This window comes from Siniperca chuatsi, linkage group LG8, assembly GCF_020085105.1.
Source record: "Siniperca chuatsi isolate FFG_IHB_CAS linkage group LG8, ASM2008510v1, whole genome shotgun sequence".
NCBI classification, from domain to species: Eukaryota; Metazoa; Chordata; class Actinopteri; order Centrarchiformes; family Sinipercidae; genus Siniperca; species Siniperca chuatsi.
This window is the reverse complement of record NC_058049.1, coordinates 6493138-6510195: the sequence shown is the minus strand read 5'-3', so window position 1 is coordinate 6510195 and position 17058 is coordinate 6493138. Positions and strand designations below refer to the sequence as shown.

Sequence of the window (17058 nt, the reverse complement as noted above, 5' to 3'; positions counted from 1 at the left end):
TTCTGAGAGAAGGTTTTCTTCTTACTGTGAATTTAAACCAGATCCGTCAGTGGCACGTGAGCACTACTGAAGCATTCATTAATTGAATCCACAAAAACTCAGATCTCTGTAGTCACTGTCCTCAGAACCAGCTGCCCTGTCAGCAGCAGGACAGTGGCTGGACAAACTGTCTTCACCAGGCTGAGGACCATCAGAAATTCAACGGACAAAAATTGTTTTCAAGTAAACTCCATGATAAGTATACATTCACCTTGGCTCTGTATCTCCATAGCTCATTTTGAAACTGGGGCGCTTAAGTGATCATAATCGATATAGTTAATAAGTTCACAACATATAGAAAGTGGAATTGGGATTTGTGTGATTTGAACAGCTGCCTATAGAGATTACACTTCACAAAGCTTAGACTTGGAGCTTTAAAAAAATGCAGGGGGTTGCACAGTGATGCACTTCTCTTGGAAGTCGATGTGGATTGTTGGAAAGGCTGCTGGAATGGATTGTCCTTCAATTGGACTTATCCTTCTGTCACACCATTTTTAATTCTGGCAGTTATAGTCTCATCATTTATCGTGTTCTTTGAAACGTGACACTTACACTGTTGCTGTTCCTAAAAATGAAAAACACACATCACTTTGTACGTATTCTGACTCCCAGGAAGTAGACTGTGGGTATAAGTCTGCCACTGGCTGACTATTTCAGTTGGAATTCTCCTCCCTTTCCACTATCTGCATGTTATTGTTTTGCAAGGGCACAGTCGCTGCATCCTGGGCTTATCACTTAGAGTTAGCTGAACCCAGTCAGGCTTAACTGTCTCATGACCTTGACTAAATTACACAATAGTAATGAAGTAATTTGTTCTATTCAAAACAAAAACATAAAGAGCTCTGTGTGTTTAGTAAATATATAATTGTTAAAAAGACACAAAGCCTTCACTTTGTTATCAAGTTCAAGAGGAAAGAATAGTCCTCTTGAGAATTGTTGAGAGATTTGGCCTTGTTCTTCTGTTGAGGATCACTTAGAATTGAAAAAATAATTTAACTTCTTTTAAATCTCTCTAATATATTCTGGAGATAGAAAAGTCACATGTTGGAAAATTAACCATGAATAATGAAACCATTTTAACACCACTTCTCGCAGCCTGTGAAAGAAATGCTCAGCAGGGGTTTTGACAAGTAAAAGCCTGAGTATCCATTAATTGTCGCTGTGCCATGGGTGCAGAATAACAGCAAACTTGCCTTAATTGAAGGAGCCTTCCCTGGAGGTGGCCCGGCTGTTAGTTCGGATGTCTAATTATAATCTTCACAGAAGTAGAGAGTGTAAGTCAACTAATTTCCGAGATTGGCAAACTTTCTGCAAATGTAGGGATTACACCAGACTTGGAAACACACAAGAATAGAGCAGTCTTGAATTAAAACAAAAGACAACAAGAAGGAAGATAAAAATAAATACAGAATAAAATGAGACAAAAAAATAAAGAAATTCAGAAAAAAAGGTTGATATATCAATTTTCTTAGATTTACATTTGAATATTGGCAAGTCAGTGTGGTAATCGCTAACCTTAACCATAGGCAAAGCCAGTTTATTTGTATAGCACATTTCAGCAACAAGACAATTCAAAGTGCTTTACATAAAACATAAAAGGCATCAAGACAAAATGTAAAAGCAACATGAGGCAATATAAACAGACATTTAAATACAGTTAAAAAGTTAAATAGAAAATAAAAATAAGATAAAACAGGAGTGTAAAAGTTACAGTGCAGTGTAAGATATTAATCAAAAGCCTCAAATTTGATTTAATAAAAGGCAGCGGCAAACAGAGAAATCGTCAGCCTTGACTGAAAAGAACAGAGTTTCAGCAGATCTACAGTTTTCTGGGATTTCTTCCAGATATATGGCACATAAAAACTGAATGCTGCTGAGGATAAATGTGTGGACATGTTTTTCCAAATCCTGCTGAGACTTAAATCCTTTAATTCTTGATATATTCTTCAGGTGTTAGTAGGCTGACTTTGTGATTATCTTAATGTGGTTATTGAAATTCAGGCCTGAGTCCATGACTACACCAAGATTTCTGGCCTGGTTTCTGGTTTTTAACATTACCAATTGAAGCTGAGTGCTGACTTTTCATTCCTCCTTGTCTCCAAAAACAATGACTTCAGTTTTATCTTTGTTTAACTGAAGAAAATTGTTCAATGCACTTACTCAGTGCTTCTATGGGATTATAGTCCCTTGGTGATATGGTAATGTAAATGTGTGTGGTCTGTATAATTACGGTTATTAATTTTCTTGTTCTTTTCCATAATCTGAGCCAGTGGAAGCATGTTAAACAGAAGAGGTCCCAGAATGGAGCCTTGAGGAACTCCACAGGTAATTTTTGTCTGCTCAGATACAAAAAAAGTCCCACCCAGTTTTCCAGTCGGTCAAGTAATATGTTGTAGTCGATCATGTCGAATTCAGCACTGAGATCCAGTAATACCAAGACGGAAATTCTGTCATTAACCATAACCAGCAACAACGGTTTCCTTTACCCATGACAGCAAGTTTCCCATAACTTTTACCAGTAGCACGATTTTTAAACAACGAACCTTAAACAAGTACTGAGATTCAAAGTTCATTCTTGACCTTGGAAACAGCAGTTGAGAAAATCACTACTACACTTAATTCAATTGAGAAAACTATCTCACCACAAGGTCCATTTATTTATCCATTTTATTTGAAGTGCCATTTAAAAAAAAAAATATTTAACCTGGATACAGCATGTCTGTGCCCTGATGTGCCACTTCCAGGACTCTTTTTTGCCCTAAAGTCTGAGTCAAAGTGTGCCGCCAGGTGCCCTTGTGAAATAACTATCAAAAAAGCCTAGTGTGACCATTTTGCAGGTATGATCAATTTGAACACTAGTACAGTAGATATATTGTGTATGGATGGATGGACATGGAGCATCATCTCTGATCCAAACATACAGTGCATGTACTAGTGGTGTCCTTAAAAAACAATGTTAGTCCCCACCTTCAACTCATGCTCAACAGTGTGAGGACCGCATCAACATTACAATATGATGGATCACATTACAGTCCATCTAAGTTTCCCACCAGTCCCTCAGGAATATAACAGGTATATAACAAGGCTTCCAGCCTCAGCAGAAATCAAAGAGCTGTATCTCCTGGCTGTGTGTTCTGTCAGGTGTCAGGGTTCAGATCAATATCTTGGCACCCATGAAACAAGCACGGGTGAAATATGTCCCACAGTGCAGCACAAATAGCATTACCACTCTACTTGACAAAAAAGTACAATTAAGGTCATTACTGTGAATCAGCTAAATAATGTGTACTGAATAAATAAACTTTACATCCAAAACACTTTACATAGATACACTTTGGAGCTAAAATTAGGATAACTACTGTAGTCATCACAGTATAGTACATCAAATAGGACAACTACTGTTGCTATGAAGATGAGATTCAAGCCAACACACTGGCCTGAGGGAGCATTCAGACAGAGGATTCTTTCCAAGCACTTGCACATTCATTTTCATTATTGTCTCTGAAACAGCATGTCTAGACGCTTACAGAATGCATTTAGTAGGTGTACCCAAACTCATGACATTAAACTGTGTGGTGCACAGGTAAACCACCATCTGATTGTTCAGGAAACTTCAAAGGGCTTAAAAACATTGGCAGAAGAACGCAGTCACAGTTTGCCTTGTGTGTAGCAGCTTTTAAAAGCCTCTTTCTGAATGCTACCCAACCTAGCTAATAGACACAATAGATGCTAGCTAACTTTGACACTGTTCATTGCTTACAGTGCTTGAATGTGGTAGCTGAAATCTAATATACTCAATAGTAACTCAAACATCAGGAGTACAATGTTCCAGGGTCCCTTTTTACATTCAGTCTGAGCTATTACTTGTGGCAAACTGTGAGCATGACCTTTACCTAAGTTTATTTCGCAGTGATCACAGATTTTAACTGGTCTGCTGCAGATAAAAGACTTCCCTCCCAGCACTGACTGCACAAAAGTGGTTTCAACTACCTTGTTTTGGCAGAGTGCACAGCTCCAGAGAAAACCAGGGAAGGAACACATGTAAACACATGCAAAATGTGTTTGAGTGCACCTGTATAATTTTTTCCTATATGCTTTCTGAACTCATGCTGCACTTCTAGTTCATCAATACAATGTTTCCTCTCTTTTCAGCTTTCTGACTTTGCAATTAATAGTCTGATAACTAGCTTGTTTAGAAATATTAGATTAGTTTATTTTCCTCATGTGCTTTGTTGTATCTACTGGTTGACTTAGGTTGGGTGGAATTAAGGAAAGTATGTATATGTTGAAAATTCAATAAATAGTGATAATAGAGTTGGGGTTTTAGTCTTGATATGATATACAATAAATATTTGGTTGTGCTGTGACATTGAGGAAAGTATTGGATACTGCATTAATGCAGAACAGATGCAGATTACAACATATAAAAGCCACAACCATGACGGCTATACCTGTCACATACAGTACAGAGTAACTTATAGTAAGTAACTAGTTATTGAAATGCATTAATCATAGTGCAGCTATACTGACTAACTGGGGCACCACATAAGGTGTAACTGCTGTGCTTTATATACCAAAGCTCATACTGGTGTTTGTAGACTATATAGGGTAACTCCTTTCTCAGTGTACTAAATTACAAATAATTTATTACAAAACTTTTGTACATACCTGAGTGAAGTATTCAAGGTCACTGCTGTGACTATTATACTGTAGTAATGTAGGTTTCCTCATATACTTTCCCTGTACAGTGACGATGCTACGGATTTCTGTCTTATTACTGCATATAGTTGATGCTAATGTCTGACAGTCAATGCCCCAATGTATTGGGACATTCTGCTACCAAAAGTTAATGACATTTTATGATAGATGACACCTTATCTGTTTACCCATGATGCACTAGGCCATCATTCACCAAATTATTCAACGATGACAAGGGGCTGACTATCAATAGCGTGGCAGACATCATTCATATCTGTAACATCATCTAATTAAAAGACATCACTTCTGCCAGACAGTTTCCTTACTGCTAGCTGAAGCAAATTGATTCTCAACCCCCTTCTAGTCTATGCAAAGGAGGAATGAATAATGCATGGACATTAAAGTCTTATCTTCTGTCCTGACAAACAATGTTGCCACGCTTTGAATATTCCACAAAGGTGTGCAAAGGGTCCTTATTAGCAGAGTAGTCAGACAGGTGCCGTTTTCATGGGGAGTCATTCTGAATTTACTGCTGTTCGTTTCCAAGCTGCACCATAATTCTGGACACACTGGATCAACTGATTTACTTTATGATGGTGCACAGTTTACGACAGCGCTTAAGGTATTTGCATAGATTTTTATAGCTGCCGCTCACAGATTATGTCGGCAATGAACTGAAAAACTATAACTTTACAATGTATTTTTGTCTCAGGCACGGTGACCACGGTCTATGAGGTCAAATCAATACACAGACTTCTGTCCATGTTGCTCCACTGCACTGCTGGTCTCCTGGCTATATCTGCAACCTACATGTCATTGAAATACATGTTCAAGGCTATGACTCAAGTCATCATTGAAGATCCCTACAATCTCATCAACAGCTGTGCAACGGGCCCTTCATACGAAAAAAATAAAAAATAGAAGATGTAGCTCTAGCTGTGTGTTACCTTATATAGCTGTTTTATACCTGTATGTGGACGAATACCAACAGTAATAAAATAGATTGGCCATGCTCAGTAAATCTGACTGACTAGTGTTTTTTAGTTGATCCTATAACATAATAAAAAGTAATGCTTTCCCAATTAGCATTTATTTCCTAATGTGAATCTTATAGATGATGTTAGATGATTATGGGCATCAGGGAAATGTACATAATGCAGCACTATGTTCTGGTGGCGATAAAGGTGATTTGAAGTGAATAAGATGAGTTTAAATCCATGTTGGTGAGCCTCTACCCTGCTGAGCTAGATATCAAATTCCCAGTATGATGTGTACCTTCATGGTGAACAGTCCTTCCGCTTACTTAGACCCTGATCTCCTTTATGGGAGCAAATGATGATACGAAGATTGAATTAAATGGCTCCCCATAATGTGAAAGGGCTGCTAGTACTGCTGAATCCTCTGAGAATTGACACCAGAATCTGCAACTCAATTTAGCTTTCACACACTTTCTGATCAGTTCTTTGGTTTTCTTCTCTAGCCCAGATCTACAATCTACCCACTTTTTTCGTTAGGACCACACGGCTGGTGATAAAGTTTTGTCAAATGTCAGCTCCTTTGCACCATGACCATGTTATCTCCCTTGGTTAGATGAAAATTCTTCTATTGAAATTAGGTGAATTGAAATGTTCAGTACAGTTGTTAGTCTCTGGAAGGTGAATCTGTGACCTTATTATCAGCCTCTTTCTTTCTCAGCTGCCTCACAGGCACACTGAGGGCCTATCTTTGAAGCACCAAAGCATTTAGCAAAGTGAAGTAGGTTTAACAATGAATGAAGTGAAGAAGACACCAGCTGAGAACTAAAATAACCTCAAAGTATGTAAAACACTCATCTAAATTCAATGTTGGGTGAACAGAGGTGAAATGGCTTCGAGGGCTCCAGTAGTGTGCATGAAATTCTTGAGACAAGTTGAGTTGTTGACAAAGACAGAAAAACTACTACCCAGCACATTATTATTTGATTGAATCCTCTTTTTTTAATAGTCAACTGAATATACGAGCAATCAGTCAAAAGACTGAATCAGATCAGAATCAGAAATACTTTATTGATCCCCGAGTGGAAACTCTTTTGTTACAGCTGCTCACTATCACGTCAGTGCACACAGGAATAGAGCAAATCAAATATAATACACTATAATACAGGCAAGATAAATTAAGTACAAAGTGGATATAAGTATAAAATTAAAACAAGTGTAAAGTACAAAGTGGATTTACCGGTTGATAAGTATGTACGGTATAATAATACAATGTAATAATATAAGTAATAAATAATCGTGCATGTACTGTCAAGTTAAGTGTAGCTTATTAAGATGATTATGAGACGGTGGATATTGCACAGCAGTAATAGAGGTATGAATAAATATCAATAGTAAATGTAATAGTAATAAAATGGCTTATGCAATCAGTCATTTATATATTTGGCAAGCTATCAATTGTTGCTAAATAACAACAGTAAGTGGCACATAAGAATAAAGAATGGAAAGTAAGAAGTAAAAGACAGGTTGAAAGAAACTCTGCCACAGAGGGGGGGATTTACTAACATTAAATATCCAATTTCCTTATGAGGAGATAAGCTGGAAGCTTGCAAAAAAAAGATCTGAAAACTGAAGAGGAAATAGTTAGAGTTAGAGCAACTCAACTCTTCAAGGAAACACAGCTCTCCCCAGATTGGCTGGGGTTACTTTCTTTTCGTGATTTGCCAGAAGGGGTTTCCTCCCACACATTCATGTATGATGTGGAGAATATTAGACAAGATAAGACTCCTACACTTTTTCCCACAAATGCTCTCGTGACTTTGTCTGCACTAAGAAATGCTTAAGATACAAAAGGGTTGATGAGATGAAGGTTGATTATGAATTCTCTCCCACTGTTAAATGTGTCAAGCCAGCCAAATGTCAGAGGATATTCTGTCAGAGGATATTGAGCTGACTGAAAATGTCAGACAGGGAGGAACCATGAAAGAGAGCATGAGGAGGAAACAAAGGAGGAAACTGGTGCACATATTTTGGTGTGATATGGCAGTAACTGTCATTATGTTGTCTAATGAGGGGGGATTTGGTTCGAACTACTGTTTCACAGTAAAGTAGTCAAGTAGTCTTGACCTGCTTCCTTTGGTACCCTCCATGTTGAACCCCTTTATTAATCTATCCAGGTGGACCAAACATTTGAAGACCAACAAAGCAGCAACAATCTAGAATTCAAAGTATGTAACCCTTTGGTGAGATTTCAAGAACTATTCTACAGCAAGTTTATCATCAACGTAACTTTGTAATGGCCCATGTTTCCAAGGAAATGCAACAGACTGACAGCTCAGATGTTAAGAACAAGTTGCTTTCTCAGATTTCACAACTTAATTATACTTTTTTGATTTTTGGTGCCCACAATGTTTATACATTTTAAGACAGGTTGCTTAGATTTGAGGCTATTGAGAAAAGCAGTAGGAAGACAAGCATGCATATCAATAGGTTTAAAATTAATGTATGGACATTAATTATGTCATGAGCTCAAACAGATTACTGTTGTTTCTATGGTTTTAAGTTACCCTCTCTGTTACAGTTAAACACAATTATTGCATTTTCGGCCAAGTGAATTTTAATTAACCATTTTCTCAGATGATGTAAATGAAAAATGTGAGATTCTGCCTGAACCTTAATTTTTCAGCTACAGCTACAAACCTGAAATGGGTTTTTCTAATGACACAAAACATTTACTAACAAAACTTTGGACTCACCAAAAGCTGTGTCAAACTCCTCTTTTGTCAGGTGTTCGTCATCATTGACGTCGTTGTACTTCAGCAGGTCGAACAACGTGCACTCGGAGACATCCTTGGACAGACCTTCTTGCTTGATGACCTTCAATGAGAACACATTGATGTTCGGTTAAAGAGGGTGGACAATACTTTTGGTTCGTCTTAATTTTTCCAACCCTGTCTCCTAGAAATTACATTTATATACAACTAATTTGCAAAGCAAAATACAAAAAATACTTTTTGATGGACACGTACAGTAATGCCACCCAGATTACGTTTTTAAATCAACATAATGAGGATATGTTGTTAATTAACTTATCTGCCAAGCCTAAAAAATGTTGATACTGAACGTATCAGCAACCACATAACGTAACTGGAAAAACAATTTTGTAATAAAAAAACCTAATTTCTAGGAAACAGTGCTGCATTTTTTTTTATATGTAGATGATTTGTTTGCATACCTTGACGCTGAGGATATTGTGGTCTAGTACAGTGGTTCCTAAACATTTTTGTTCATTCTACCAATTGTGCTTGGATATGAAAGATTCTCAGAGAACTAAAGCTGTAAATTGTACAAGGAACCCTCTAACCTGGTGCATTATTAAGAATATTAATGTTTACATTAAGAATTTACTCTTTAACTCACCTATGATAGAGCTGATATTTCCACTCGGATAAATATATGGAAATTGACTTGAGATAATAACTTGACATTTAAGGTTGAAATAATGTCCCTTAATCATATACAGTTAAAGTATTGCATCTAAATCTTGTGGTGTTATTTCCGCGTTAAAAAGAAAAGAAAAAAAGACTGAAGCTAGAAAGATTGTTTGATGACTCAGTCAGTCAGAAGTTAGTTGGGCAGATTTTCAATGGACTCACAAAACCTCGATGATACATGTAAATTAGCATAATATGTTTTAATGTCATTCACTCTTTAATACTACGTGGTTATGTATCAACATTTATATGAACTTCCTTCTCCTTACGTTCGGCACATTTTTATGCTTTTTTTTTTTTTAGCTCAGAGAAAGAATTCATTAAGCTAGCAGCACAACACATGAAAGCTGCTAAATTTGCCCAAGTATTCGAGGATTGCACCCTTGGTACGCCTTACGATCTGGAGAGCCCAACTCGCTGCACTTTGCAGCCAGATAAAACTTCTCTTGGAGAGGAGCAACTTCACTGGTGGCTGGGGTCTTGCTGCAGATCGGGGGACTCCGGCTACATCCCAGCCTCATACATCGAAAAAATACAGGTAAATACCACTTTCTGACCTGGGTTTATTCTCTTTTTAGCTACCTAGCTAATGTCAATCTGCTTGTCATAAACAAAACCCACGAGCAGCGTTCTTCTCTCTCACTGCACAAGCGCTTCACTATAGTGCTTCTCTGCCAGAAAAAAAAGGCTATAGCCTATTGACACAAAGATCGATCTCTGATTTTATAAATCGATATTGGATAATTCAAATGAAGATCGACTTGAATCGGAAGATCTTTTTTTAAACCAAGCCCTACTATAGAAGCACTGTCAATTACTCAGAAAAAATTAACTCAGCTGTTTGTAGCTATGTTGCACATGTTCGCATATTAATATTGAACTAAAACAATTGTATGAAACAAAATTTAAGAATGCTTAATGGTTAGATACATTTCTATATATTTTGTTTGAAAGTACTACTGTACTGTCACCAGTCTTGGCTGCCGCAGAACATCATTATTAAAACAGAATTTTAAATATGGTGGTTTTGATGTTTATTTCTTCCATTTTGATATGTTTGAAAACACCATACAACCGTGGTGTTGATGTAAATGTAGTAATAATGTCACCAAATGATTGTGGTGAAATTTACAATAAAAAAAAGAAATCTTGTGACTAGCATGGGACAATATGAAAATTTCCTGTCACGATTATCCTGGCCAAATTAATTGCGATTGACGATATTATCCCGGCAATCATCAAAATATGCTAAAACATACTGGAATCACTTTACCTTACATTTTGTTAAAAAACAAATTTGTATTGCATCACAGATAGGACTTCCTCTTTGTGAACATCCTTTTTTAGTGAAAAACAAAAACAATCTTAAATAAGGTAATCATAAAAGGTCCCTCTGCATAAATAAAGGATAAATAAATAAAAAATAACATTGTCAGAGTCTATTCTTTTTTACATGATAATTCCTGTATTTATTTCTTTATTTTTTTAAATCAGGCTCTATTTTCACTTCTCTACCAAGATGTCAAATGGTACAGACAACAATTTCATCAATTGCATCAGTATATATAATTTACCCAACTGAAGAAATACAGTAATTAATTATCCTTTAACAAAAATAAAGTCCAACTGGCATTGTGGCATAAAGTCAAACTGTACTAAAAAAAACTACAGACTGTATTAAAAAAACAAACAAAAACCATCTGAACAGTCACTCATGTGAGCATATTCACGATTATCCCGATTCAAGATTCTCCCAATAATGGAAATTCACCACGATCAACTTATCTTGAGTGGTTATTTTTTATCCCGATCTGTGATATATTCTCTCATCCCTACTTGCAACACTCTTGGCCCAGCTTAAAAGCATCCCAGGGTGCACATTTTGGGAACCACTCGTCTAGTAACATAAAAGGTGAAATTTTGATTTGAATGTCCTGAATGTCTGTAACAGATACATATTTATACTGTTTGCAGTGTAGTGTCTGAACTCTGATGGAGACAGCTTTGTTGAAGTGTTAGTTTTATCCTAATAAATTATAACAAGGTAAGCACCCTCAGAAATGTAGCATTAAATGGAAATACAACTAGAATTACCACCCTGCAGTTGTATGCCTCCACCAACCAGTCAAGTTGCAGTTTACATCCATGTTTGTCCAGACTCATTTAATACATATTGTGAATACTTGAAAGGAACTTGTTGTACATTCATAATACTAATGAAGGATTATCATAGATGTATTGGCTAAACACATGTACTTGATTACTATAAATATGGATTCTATAGCTAGCTTGAGTATAGCTACACAAACTGTGGTGCTTTTGTTTTCTCCTGGCAATTTCTCCTAAGCCTCTCTATGAGGTTTAGGTGAAACTCACTCACAGGATCACAATTAGTTAGGCGCGTTCCAATACATTGTTTGCAGCCACGTGATTCCAATGACGCTCGAAATTCAGAAAGGCAGAATGGACGAGATAGAGGAAAGCCCGTACTGTGCTAGTTATTGTTTACACATTGTGTCGTCCTAGTCAACATGCGTGTGAAATCTTGAATCACCGAATGCATTTTTAAATTACGGACGGACAAATGGACAATCCGAAAACATAATGCCTCCGGCCATGGCTATTGCCGACACTGAGGCATAAAAATAAAGTGTAAGTATCTAAAAAATTGTGCTTAAGTACAATACTGATTAAATTTACTTGTGTACTTAATCAACTTCCCACTTTAAAAAGTTTGGATATAATCACAACGTTACGTGCCCAATGTAAACTCTATGTTGAATGTCAAAGTTGATGAAACACACAGCATTAGATGTCAGTTTATTGTAGCCAAACTAAGACTCACAGAAGTATTATCACAATATATGGTGAAAAGACCCCAAACACTGTGCAGGTTTTATCACTATTCTGTTAAAGCATGATCCTATTCAACACCCTGTGCATGGCCCTGGCTGTAAAACATCCATCATACTAGATCAGCTGTCAAAATGCTGATCACAAGGGATGGCTTTATACATCATGCCTTGTCTATTGGATCAGTGCACTTCCTTTCCTAGATGAAGTGCACAAAATTTAGGAGTCACCTGTAATGGCATATCCTTAGTGTATCCTAAAAACAAATAAATAAAACAGCTGATTGTGTCTTGCATGCTGAATTATTTGATCTCATCTGCAAAATGTTTTTAACTCTGTCTTTCTTGCAGGTTTTGTTATTTTTATAGTTGATCATCTAAACCAAAATTGAGCTAGTGACCTTAAAATGCTATGAAGATTCCTCAGGAAAACAGGTATTAACTCAAAAATATTCTTGACTCTCTGGTCATTCTTTCTGGCTTGGAGCAATGCAGGTGGTCTTTTGAGAGATTTGTGCTCTAAGTGGTGTTAGAGTTAAAGCATCAAAGCCTGTGACTCCATCTCTTAAATATTTCATGACATGGACTTACTCCCCACACACAAACTTTTGATTCATCTGGTTACTTCACATTTTTGCAGTCACTTTTCTGTAGCAAGTGACTATTCAACCACAGTAAAAAAAGAAAAAAAAGAAAAAAAAAGGACCACAGACATGTTCACTGCAAATGAACTGAGACGCATCAATGATGGGGCAACCAGCTGTAATGTTTGAGAATGCAGCTTCTGCCCGTTTCAAATCAAAGCTTAATCATGGTTAGTCAGATAGAACACCTTTCTCACAATTAGCATTTACACTTATGTTTTTACTACTTCATAACATTTTAGACTCATTTCAGTAATTACACAGGACCTATTCTGGTAGCACAGACATTATGTACCTTAGCTACATGCACCAAAATCCTATGCAGTGGTAAGAGGATGTTGAAGGGTCTACTGTAGAACTTGTGTGTGGGTCAGACAGATATACTGAAATACTGTTCGTCTTTAAGACAGAGTTGCACTTTATACTTATTTTGGTCTAGATGACTTAATTTGCTCTGGTCTGATTCTCAAAATACTCTAACTGTGAGTAGGGGTCACCTGTTCTCAAACTTATTTTATAAATAAAACAAATCTTTTCCAAAAGATTTCAAAAACTGCATAACAAATAGATTACACTTCTGTGGAGGGACAAAAACAGTTAATGGATCATAATTCAAAAAATAAGTCTCCTTAGCTGCATGTGACAAGTTCTTTAAAATACCTTTAAAAATGCAAAATCAGACATCAGACAAAGATAGGAAACTTTTAACAGAAGACTCTGCTTGCACCATGATAACGACATAACCTTTGCCATCTTTATCCTATATGTTTTTGTTGCATTTTGTTTTATTTTTGACACAACCGTACAAGGTACTTCTTCTCATACCTTTTTTGCTACAAGGTAAGATTTCAGGCATTCTGTCTTTGATCAAATGATAGATATGGGCAATGCATGACAAAAAAATAAGTTTTGATTTGCCATTTTAAAAGGGCACCCTTGACTAAAAGGGCAGGGACAAATGCTCCCTGTGCCCCTTAATGTGCACACTCTAGCAAGTCAAGTAAGCCAGGGTGAGGGACTTCCATCCTAGAATTTCAAATGAGATCAGAGAATGCGCCAATTATAAAGGGCGCTCTAGGGCATGAAGGTGGCAGCCATGGTTTTATACTTACAACTGCTGATAAGAGTGTGAGTTGCTTATGCAGTGCTCATTTTGAGGGCTTTTTACACCAAAATGTAATTTGCATCAATCTCTTGTCTTCTTTCACATTCATCTTTTGTCAAGAAGGCAAAACTCTGCAGTCCTAGCTCAAGCAACTGAAGTTAAGAAAAGTGAATCTGATCCTTTATGGATTGTGTATATTTAAAACTCACATCCTTTGTGGAGAAAAGAAAACTATATTTTCCAAGCTATTAATCTGAAATTACATTCTAAGAGAGCATTTAATACACCAACATAAAAACTCATTAAAGACCCAATCCATAATTACATTCAGGCGCCCTTACGTTGAGGCACTGTCAACCCACAACTGCCTTCGTTTATTATCACTTAATAAACAAAGGCAGTTGTCAGATTGATTATACAGAAATTTTAATATGAGGTGAAGATGTGTGTAAATGTGAAGTTTCCTGTCACTGCAGCAAAACAGGCCTGTAGTTTAGGTTGCAGTATGACAGAGTGAGAAAAAAACTTATATTATCCATAATCCTGATTCTGAAGCCAAAGGACATAAAAAGACCAAGTCAGAGATCTTACACAGCTATGTGTATGTCAAAGTCAGAGAGGGCCATGAATGTGTGCATGCATGCAGGCAAAAAAAAAAAAAGCAACCACCACCACCTTTGGATTTAGTTGAAAAACCCATAAGGACCAGCTATAATCTACTGATATTTTAATTTCTGACTATTCCAGAAATGCTTCTCTTCTTTTCTCTGACAATTTGTCTTGTGTAGCTGACACTGTATGAAATATGCCAACATTCCTGTATGTGTCAAGGATAAAAAGGGGAGGAGGGCTAAAAGCAGCTCTTGAGGAAACCCTGAAAAGAGCTTCTGCATCTGGATGTTAATTATTACTGACTAGCTCGTGTCATTCAAACACCTAGGGAGAGATGGAGTGGTACAGCTTGGCTTGGAATAGAATACATGGTATCACCGAGAAGTTTGAAAATCTGTCCAAAGTAATATTCAATAGGTTTAAAGGGAATATTAAAATTCACATTCAGAGCATACTGACAATATTATTCCATAAAACATAGCACAACATGGTTTGTTGACTATGCATTTCACTCACTAAGAATTAATTTCTCTCATGCTGACATGGGGTGCCATGTAAATGTAAAATCATGTAAAAATATGTAAATAATATGAAAAATTGTCAAAAATATCACTATTTTTGAGGCATTATTTAGATGCTTTGAACTCAAAATACTAAAATATTTTTAAATTAATCTAATGAGACCTTCCCCGTCCGCCAAGAGGGCACTGAGCTAACCAAGGTGAACCCTGTACAGATGGGATATCCTACTGGATTTGCAGGAAACTGACCTAGGAACAGCAACTGGTTTCATGGTTCTGAAAACCACCGCAGGGTGCTTACCCTTTCAATTATTTAAATACTTTAAATACTTTCTATATTAAATCAGTCCTCAGGTACTGGCAGACTTCATTTGATATGCACAGAATATCTTCCTTCCTCATGGCAGCCACAAAAAGCTCTTTTTACAAACATCCCTCTTGGTAGCGTTGGTCAAAGGCTGCAGCCTCCCATGAGCACAAGGCTCCTTTGACCCACATTGCTTTTAAAAAGATTTACCTACAGCCACGCACCACAGCTACCAGAGGGAAGGGTAAGAGGAATAAAATGGACACAATTATGGCAGACATCAAAGCGGCTAGTTTAAACACCTGAGCACACAGATGGTTTGTTCATTTGTAGTCTCTTTTTGGATGGATATTTACATACAAATGACTTTGCGGTTTTGATAGACTTAAGAGGTGCTGTGGGGTGTCTTGAAAATGGAAGTGCAGTTACAAAATGCTAAACAGCTTCTTATTAGGGGAAAAAAAATGGCAATTAAAAGGTCTCCTGTACCTAAATACATATTCAAAAAGATCTGTGTTAGCTTCAGTCAGGGTTAGGTTATTGCATTTTACCTTTATGCCAGTCATTGACTGAGTGAAGTATATGTTTTTTAAAGTAGATATCTTATTGTGAATTAAAGCTCATCTTTTGTTCAATATCCTTACCTGTGAGAGTTCGCTGGCATCTATTTGACCATTGTTATCTGCATCAAAGCGTTTGAACATCATATCAACCAGTTGCTTCCTGGCAGCCATGTTGTCCTTGTGTGCCCCATGGATGTTAGACCCCATGTGTCGTTTGTCATGCAAATCAAGAATCTTGGTTTTAAGCCGACGGTAGTCACTCAGTCTGCAGTTATCAGCTGGGAAAGAAAGGAAAAGGGAGAAGCAGAATGGTTAGGAGAGGGAGAGAATATTTATCATAAAGTTGTAACAATCAATACTCTAAGAGCTGAGAGAAAAGTATGTTTTTGCCTTTTTGCTAATATGATACTAAAAGTATCATTTAAATGTTAAGGGGATGTCTAAAAACAGATTTCATAAATACCTAAATGATTCCCAGGTGCTGAAAAAAGGTGCATGATTAAAAGCATTGAACTTATGATTCCTAAAATTGGATGCAATGTTTCAAATCTCAGCCAATTAGTATCTGTGAAACTAGAATCCCCCTGAAGACTCACATTATTAAACAATAAGCTGCTGTTTATATTCGGCAAAAACCAAATCTGAGTGTGTCTATGATTGTCTGCATCACAATAACAAACGCTAAGGATTATTTTCCCAAAGGGAGCACAAACAGTGACAGTTGTGCAGCATTTCACTGCCTCAAACTAAGAAAGCAGCAGCCCCATCAACACAAAGAAACTGACGAACAAATCCATCACACAGGTGTCAAGAGCAAACCCTGACAGCAACAGAAAACATGGTGTTGTATTTACAATCCGCCATCAAAGGCTCTAGATCAAAGAAGTCAACTTCATGAAAGGTTCAGCAGAGTCGAGTTGAGGCAAAGAGAAAATAATGACTAGAACTAGCATTTGACACATGTCACATCAACTTCTCATTGTTAGATCTGGAAGTGTTTCTCCTCTAATAACAGTTATATTAGCTGATGTCAACCAACCCACAAGAAAAACTTTGTTGTTTACTGAGATGCTTCAAATCTCAGGGGAGGAAGGTGACATCTCTGCCATATGGAATCGTGTAATCACCTACTCGGGGTAAAATATGGAATAATAGCTGCTGCATGGAGTCTTATGCGAGAAAAATGAACTATGTTGGCGATGATCAGGCAAGAATGATTTAGTGAGTGCGGTAATGACATCTCTTCTCA

At 37.0% G+C, this 17058-nt stretch overlaps 1 protein-coding gene across 3 annotated transcripts in view; it reads right to left on the bottom strand.

Moving 5' to 3' along the window:
- Window positions 1-17058, bottom strand: part of fstl5 (follistatin-like 5) — a 183655-nt gene that overhangs the window by 79158 nt on the left and 87439 nt on the right. For all 3 annotated transcript variants that reach the window (XM_044206146.1, XM_044206147.1, XM_044206148.1), the window contains exons 5-6: window positions 15891-16087; window positions 8468-8588 (exon numbers count right to left, since the gene is read on the bottom strand). In XM_044206146.1, coding sequence (XP_044062081.1) covers window positions 8468-8588; window positions 15891-16087 — 318 coding nt within the window. The remainder of the gene's footprint in view (window positions 1-8467; window positions 8589-15890; window positions 16088-17058) is intronic.